Genomic DNA, 8,502 nt, shown 5'->3' on the forward strand with positions numbered 1-8,502 from the left:
GTATAACTGTCCATCTCCAGACTTTTTTAGTATCTCAAACAGAAACTGTGCACCACCCCTCTTCTCCTCCTCCAGGCCCTGGTAATCTCTATTCTGTTTTCTTTCTGTCTGTATGAATTTGCTCATTCTAAGTACTTTTGGAATCATACAGTATTTTTCTTTTTTTTGTCTGGTTTATTTCACTTAACCTGTTTTCAATGTTCATTCGTGTTGTAGCATGTATCAGAATTTTCTTCCTGTTAAGACTGAACACTGTTTCATTGTATGTATATACCATATTTTGCTTACCCATTCATTTGTTGATGGACATTTGATTTATGTCCATCTTTTGACTATTGTGAATAATGCCTCTGTGAACATTGGTGTATAAGTATCTGTCTGAGTCCCTGCTTTCAGTTCTTTTGTGTACATACCCACAAGTGGAATTGCTGGCTTATATTGCTGTTTGTGTCTTAGGACAATCAAACATTCTGTTGTGTCAAACTCAAAAGGTTTCCTGAGAAAAAAAGCTTCAAAGCGTAGAGAACAGTTGGCTAGAAAACATGTGATCCATTTGGGATCAGGCCTCAGTAGACAAGATGAACTCAAAGTTTCCTTTAAGCAAAGCTGAAATATAAGAACCAAGCTCTATTTTTAGTTGACTTTAAAAGGCAGGAGTATTTTTTCTTAGAATTACCCTCATGGTGGAAAGTCTAGGTACAGGCTATTTGAGAATGTTAAGTTGAAGATTTTCAGGTGCTTATTATGGGTAGATATTTTACGAGTCCTCTAAACTTTGTGGTTTTCAAAGCATCAAAATATTTTAGATTCTCTAAGGTTTTTGGTAAGGACTTGCACATTTCTAAAAATTTGTAACTGGCATATGTTATGTTATGAACAGCTAACATCACTAATTTACTATGCATTTATTTATCTATATATTTATTTTTACCAAATAGGATTTGCCCAATAACATGATCCATCAGGTGCCAATTAAATCACTCCCTCAAGAATGGCTTTGGTGTGAAACGTGGTGTGATGACGCCTCTAAGAAAAGGGCAAAAACGATTGATTTGGTGAGCTGTCCGAGCTTCTTGGTGTCTTAGTCCAGGGGGGTGTATTACTAGATAATTATTATACATAGATTCTTGTGTAGTCTTTCTCTGCAATTGTATAGTCTAGGGACTGTACATCTTACAGTAAGCAGATACCTCTCTGTGCTTGCAGCAGAAAGCCAGTCATCTAGTGTCTGATGGGGCTGTGTTCACTATTTGTGGTTTCACTATTACGGTTAGTGGAAGTACTACTTTTGCTTCTGCTAATCTGTCTTTCGGTTCCTCAGTGGCGTTCCTTTTGTCCAGTTAGAACTTGAAACAGAAACATCTTTGAATTTCATATAATGTACCCTTTATTCAACTCAGATGAAGTATGCCATTTTGGTTTTCACAGTGTAATAATCCCATGACCAAAGAGCCCAAGCTAGAAGCAGCTGTTCGCATTGTTCCAGAGTGGCAGGACTACGATCAAGAGATCAAGCAACTACAGATTCGCTTTCAGAAGGAAAAAGAAGCAGGAGTACTGTACAACGAGAAGATGACAAAAGAGCCACACCAAGAAGGTAAGGACAAATTTTTGCTTTGAGTAAGTACTTCTTCTCAGTACTGATTTCTGTTTGTTGCAAAAATGACATAATAATGAAGAAAAGGAAAAGAAGAATCACTTAATAATTCTTCCATCCTGACATTATCCAGTGTATATTTTTCACTTTCCTTTTTCAGTTTGGCCTATAAACAATAGTATTTATTAATGTAGTTGCTGCTCTTCTCTCTTTTTTTTAATTTTTAAAACTTCTAAAAATTTTATTTATATATTTTTAGACAGAGGAGAAAGGTGGGAGAAAGAGAGGGAGAGAAACATCAGTGTGTGGTTGCCTCTCACGTGCCCCCTACTGGGGACCTGGCTGGCAACCCAGGCATGTTCTCCAACTAGAAATTGAACCAGCGACCCCTTGATTTGCAGGCTGGCTCTCAATCCACTGAGCTACCAGCCAGGGCACTGCCCTTTTCTTTTGTTTGCCTTTTTTTTTTTTTTTTTTTTTGGAGAAAGGGTGCTTTCATTGTGATTATTGTTATTTTAGGTTCATGAGTTTTGTGATGCATAAATAAAAACCAAACATGACATTTTATTGGGATCTCTTGCCAGATTCCTTGTTTTTTTCATTAAATCTGTCTAGGTACTAGTAAATGAACACATTTGGGATTGACAGATACATTTGTATTTAATTTAGGCTAATAATAGAAAGGACTAAGTCTGCATATAGTGCTTTTACTACTATGTCTATATCTTTAATGGTAGCCATTTGGAAAAAATCAGTAGAATACAAAAGTTACCTTTATATTAATAAGCTGGACTCTATTTAACATTTATTCAGCTCAAAACTAATTCTAAAAAAGCAATCAGAGAACATGGCTCTTGAGTGATTCACTTACATATCCTAAAGACTCTTATCATGATATTAAATATCACACCTAAAAGTTTGGGTATTTACCATAAAAATAATTAGTTCAAATTCATTAGTAAAACCTCAGGGATTTCCATAGCTGAGCAAAGAATGTAGACATACTATTCAAATAAGAGGAAAGTATAAACAGTAAATGAATTTAAGGAAATAGTAATGAGATTGAAGTAATCCAGCATCCATTCCTATGCACCACACAGGAAAATATTCATATTGATAAGGCTGTTGTTGGGGAGCTGGTTGTAAAACTGCCTGGGTTTCCAGTGTGTTATAGCAGCTCTTGTTAAAAAGCTGTAAATCAGTCACCAGGCATAGTTAAAATGTTTATACGTCAAAATTTTCTCTCTTGTGAATTTACCTTAAAGAAATAATTCAACAGATGAAAAAAAGTTATATACATGAAGAAATTATTTTACTGATACTTACAAACCAAAAGTGTTGAAAGCAGTTTAAACATGCAAGCATAGTGAATGGTAAGTAAGCCATATAGGAATATGTTTATATGCTATTAAATTTTAAAAAAAGAAGAATCCTGACTAAAAATGCACATTTCACTGGAAGTGAGTACTGTACTTTGAAAACAGTTCACATTAAATAGGGATATGTAGATAATTTCCATGTAAAAATAAAAATATTTTTTATTTTTACTTTAAAGCAGACCAAACCAAAGTTTGTAAAAATTTTAAAAGAAAGAAATGCTGATTTAAAATGCCAATATGGGCACAAATAATAGGTTACAGTACTAGAAAATGCCCAGTTTGTATTTTTATAACTTGAGGATACCCCACTTTCTCTTCAATTATTCTCTTTTTCTATAGGACCTCAGAAACATGAAGAATTATGATCTCCACAGAAGGATGTGAAATTGCACCATTTGAAAAACACTTTTTTTATTAAAAGCTAGTTTTTTCTGATCTGTCTATACAACTGCTGATGAATTGGCTGAGCAGGTGTGCCCAGATCCTTTTGATGCTAAGCATTTGACTTTGGACTCCTGCACATTGGCAGGCTGTGTGCGGGTCTTTGAAATTGAGGCTTTCTTGGATCTGTACAACAGAGCACAGTGAGTGGCTGATCTTTGGGGACCCTGTAAAGAGCAGTCTTCTAACCCAAAGGGAAAATGGCAAAGGCAGTGGGAGCAAAACAAGTCCTGTGTACCACCACCCAAGAGCACACTGTGTACCACACTGTCATGGGAACCAACCAGCCAGATCCGCCACATTCTTCCTTGCCTCCATTGACTGGCAGCAGAGTCAGTCTGCAGCGTGCATTGTGTGCAGGTACCACTTTGAGTTGGGCTGGCAGGAGCTTTGTCCAGCGTCTACACACCTCAAGGTTTACTCCAGTGCATTTCTGTGCCCTTCCTGCATTCTTCCCCTTATATTAGTTCACTGTTGAACTGAGACCCAACCATCAGTTTGTGTCTTTAGGGTTAGCTCAGGATAAGTAAATTATGGGCAGGATAAGGGTGGGTTAGGGAGAGGGTATGGGAAATATCAGGAGCATGAGGGCTCCGGGTTGTTGCAGGAGAGATGAGGAAAAATGAAAATTTGCTGTTCTTTCTTATAAACCGTTAGCACCATTGTGACTAATTTGAAATGAAAACATTATTCTGACTCCCCGCCCAACTTTACTGAATCTTTTAGGTAATTATTTTGTAAATGTTTCTATTTGTTAAAGTATTTGCTTTTTCTTTCCACTTTCTAAAGAAGTGTTGTTATTGATTTCTTTACTGGATATAGCCATAATAAACCCTCTAGTGACATATCGTGGAGCCTCAGGGCTACCTCTTCTCCTTCAAGGATTTTTCTCTCTCAGACACAGGGAAGTTGGCTTTTACTTTTCTCTACAAAAGACTCTGAGATCTGAGAGCAGCAGGGGTTTGAACAGTGTAATTCATGTGGTTTTTACACTGTTCCATATTTCTTTTAGCTTCATGCTGTGGGTGGCCTTTGGCTTGCAGAAATTCAACACTCCACCAATCCTGACTTTAACATAGTTATATCTTCAAGCCATATTAGCCCTTTAGTCATGGCTTTCTGTGTTTCTACCCAGAGTGGCCTTCTGGAGCAGTGTGTCCTGGTGAATGGGCAATGCTGGGAGGCTCACATGAGGAGCGTTCTGGTGTGTGGCTGGCCTGTGTGTGGGTGCGAAGTCCCAGGTCCTCCACTCACCTTCCCAGAGGCAGCAGCAGGATCATAACTGCAAACTCTTGTGTTTGCCCGCTTTGTAAAAAATAGGAGGGGTACAAATGGACAGCTAAATCCTCATTCTTCTAAACCAGGTGACATTGATTTGCAGTCTTCTTAAAAAAAATCAGTCTTAATGACAAATTTCAAATAATGTCTTTTTTCCATATTCACATGCAAAAATAAGCTTAGGAGTCTCTCAAACATTCTGATGGAGCTGTTGATTTTGCTTTCATAATTCCATTAAAAATTGATTAGAGATCTCAGAACATTTTTAGATAAATTGATTCACAACTGAAAAAGTCCCTTAGAATAATTGCTATTGATAAAGACTGTTGCATGAGTTCCTGCTGCACAGCTCCTTACAGGGGCAGAGCAATTAAAGGGATAGAATCAATGACAATAAAAAATGTTTATGCAACTTCATCTTTGAGTTATTTAAGTTTTTCTAAGGTTTCTGCTGCTGCCACTTCTGTCTACAACTATGGGCAGAATTGTGCATTTTCGCAGTTTATTTTTGGGGAGATTGAGCAGAAAATACCAAAGTCACTTTTCAAATGTTAGTTTGCTTGGGACATGAACCAGACCACCTTTCTCTATGTCTTTCTGCCAGGTCTCATGCATATTTCATGTAAGGTACAATGTGAAATCTGTTCTCTATGTGGTATGTGTGTCCTCATTGCTCTTATCTGTAACCACCCCAAACGAGGTCTTATTAATAGTGTAATCTAAATATGTAAGACCCAGCTTGCTTCTGAAATGGCCTAGGGCCCTCCTCCTGCCAGTAATTCTTGATTCATGTGGCATAAGCATCTTTCAGAATTACTCCCTAGGAAATGATGTTACCACTAAAATTTGGTTTTGGTCAGCTTTGTCTGTTGACTCTATTGTGTGAAGGCAAATTGTGACTGAAACGACAGGTAGAAGAGACTTTTTCCCCAAAATGCAAGGACTGACTACATTGAAACACCCAAGCTTCTGGAAACTGATCACAATGCATTGTTTTAAACCACCATTTATATGTAATGGGTTTTCTCCTCTCTAATTATGCCATAATAGAAAATTTTCTTTCTGAATCAGTGTCAGAATGATATGAAATAATGTGTCATGCCAGAATAGCCATGGTACAGGGTGACTTTTTATGTTCTGTGAACAGTGGTATTTGACTGAGATCAAAACCCATGCACACAGCCTGCTGCTAGGGTTGTGGGGGCATTCCTATGTTGCGTTTTAAAATTGTACTCAATACTGACACACTGAGAATGATAGCATGTTTATTTTCCATAAGATTGATAAAGTGTTGAGTCTGTCAAAATAGCATTTCAAATGGAAACAGATGTTTGCCTACCCACTGAGTGTGCATGCATTGTGGTAGGCCCATGAATTATGTGAACACAGTTCTTGGGAGAACAAGGATTTTTCATATACTAAGAAATAGTTTCCAAGAATAGAGCTTAATTTACTCTGCCGTCCTTTAAATTCCTCACATTCTGAACCTTGTTAAAGTTTTGCCTGGATGAACAACTTTAATCTGGTTACAGGGATTAAGTCCCTGGGTGAAGGACTGAAAGCTAGGGATGGCAGTATAGTTTTTGAAAGAGACTAGGCCCAGTGATAGGGGAGAAGGAAATCCCAGTATCCTGTAGCTGGGAATTCTACTTTACTGATATCATAATTTGGGATTGTCAGATACCACCCTCATAGCAATGAGTATAAAATTATTCCTTTTCCCCAACATATCCCCTATAAGGACTTGAAAATAGTCCATTTCTAATATTGCCATGAATTATTAATAAAAATAATTCAACTAAAGAGTTACAAGGGACTATCTAGTCCATTTTTCGGAATAAACTGTTAGTACTATGGTATCAGATTTCAGGGAAATGTAAAAGTTTTGGTAAAGCCACCTAGTGGAAACTTACTTGGTAGCACAAATAGAGCATACATTGTACAAGTTATTTAAATTTATATATCACTGTGTAATTGTTATAATTAGCTTTTTAAAATATTTGATTTTATAAAGGGGAAAATTGGGGGGATAATTAGAGTTAATCAACTTAAATATAGCTGTCATGTGTCTAGTTTGGTGGGATAACATTTTAAATTTAAATTCATGTTTCCCCTGTTTTGATGTCATGAGGAGGTATCTTCATGAGGACTTTAGTAATTATGTGATTGAATTCAAGCCAATTAGACTCATTAACTGGAGTCATCATTGATATTTCAAAGTATCTCTTCAGGATACCAGTTTCTCTTTTATTATTTGGTCTTTGATGTCTTGATCTGATATAGACAGGGCACTTCAGAGTAGCAGCGAGACAGTGTGCTAAGTAAAGGATCCCTCCCCCTCAGTATGCTGACAATTTACAAAAACACCCACAAAATCAGTTTTAAACAACTGCATGCTCTCCAGACGTAAGTAGTTCATAAAGTTTAAACTCTCTGGTGATGATTTTGCGGGCTAGAGGCCATTTCTTGAGTCTTTCCCAGTTAGCAACAGTAAAAGCCAAATGTGGAAGATTTAATTAAGTAGGATAAAGATTAAGGTATAAGCTAAGGCACTGTCTTACTTGTCATGATTTAGGTTTCCAAAGCAATGGGCATAATTCCTCTTCAGAAAGAAAGTGTCAGAATACAGTAACCTAAGGTCAACAATTTGAGGAAAAGGTTATCAAGTACCATGTTTTCCAACCAGTTATCCTTGGTAATAACAATGTAAGCATGGAAAAACAAAGAAAAATGTTAGAATTTAAAAAGAACTATGTACCTAGAAAGAAAATCCTTCATGATAAAAACTATTCTATTTTACTGTAATTCTATTAAATGCAACATAGGTCCAGGTGCTGCCCTTGCTTGGGAACAAGCATTGGGGCTCAAATGACTGCAGGAGCCCTTGGCACCCAAGTGAACTGTGAATGAGTTTCCTGCTACTGTAATGAAAATAAGATCTGGTCAACACAATAAACATTTTTTTTCTCTAAAGCTTTCTGGTCATTCAGCTTTTAAGTTTGGGAATGGCAGAATGTTAGAACTCAAAGTTTCACCCTTTATCTGACAAAAGAAGCAGTCACAGACAGGCGAGAGACCTTTATCTGAATGTCTTGAGTGGTGATGGATCTGGGTCCAGTTGCAACCAGGCCTCTTCTAGGTCCCCAGCCTTGGAGAACTGCCCTAGGCAGTCTGGGAGGCAAGCTGCCTTGGCAGCACCATAGCAGGAAGGATAGCATGGGCTTTGTTCATTTTGTACTTTCTCTGAGCTCCTTCTCTGGGACTAGATTTGGAGTTGTGGTTTCTCCTGACGGGTTCTCATGGGACACTGCAAGCTAGTGTAATGGGTGCTCTTACTGAAGTAAAGGTTGTGGAGGGGAGCCTCCTGGCTATGAGAACACAGCAAAGGGCACCTAAGATGTAGTTGAAGAGGGATTTAGTAGTCAGGGAAAGCTTGTATAAGGAGATGCTGGTTCAATTGAAGCCTGGAAAATAAGTAGGCATTATTCATGTAGAGTGAGGGAGACAAGGATAGAGGAAGGAACAAGAGCTATTGTATCTCATTTAAGGAGTTGTAAGTGAGTTTCTGTGACGAAGTCATGGCCAGGAGAGAGATTCCAGAGAGGAGGTCTGGTTTTGATCCCATGCCACAAGAAAGCCCCTGAGGGGTTTTTACCTGGGTGCCAACATGAAAGTGTTTTATTCTTATAACAAACTTTTTTATTGATTTATAGCAAATGTTGACACAAGTACATAAACATGCACCTTGGTAGATTTTTAAAGTGAACACACTAGTATAAGTATCACCCAGATAAAGAAATGAAGTTG

The 8,502-nt window shown here is 37.6% G+C and overlaps 1 protein-coding gene across 6 annotated transcripts in view; it reads left to right on the top strand.

Moving 5' to 3' along the window:
- The window catches only part of UGGT1 (UDP-glucose glycoprotein glucosyltransferase 1), a 187,501-nt gene extending 179,833 nt beyond the window's left edge, over nucleotides 1–7,668 (top strand). For all 6 annotated transcript variants that reach the window (XM_028510702.2, XM_036023724.1, XM_036023721.1 and 3 more), the window contains 3 exons: nucleotides 939–1,055; nucleotides 1,429–1,597; nucleotides 3,316–7,668. In XM_028510702.2, the coding sequence (XP_028366503.1) occupies nucleotides 939–1,055; nucleotides 1,429–1,597; nucleotides 3,316–3,341 (312 nt within the window). In that variant the 3' untranslated portion in view covers nucleotides 3,342–7,668. The remainder of the gene's footprint in view (nucleotides 1–938; nucleotides 1,056–1,428; nucleotides 1,598–3,315) is intronic.
- Nucleotides 7,669–8,502: the final 834 nt, after the last annotated feature.

The sequence above is a fragment of the Phyllostomus discolor genome, chromosome 4 (genome assembly GCF_004126475.2).
Source record: "Phyllostomus discolor isolate MPI-MPIP mPhyDis1 chromosome 4, mPhyDis1.pri.v3, whole genome shotgun sequence".
Taxonomy (NCBI): Eukaryota; Metazoa; Chordata; class Mammalia; order Chiroptera; family Phyllostomidae; genus Phyllostomus; species Phyllostomus discolor.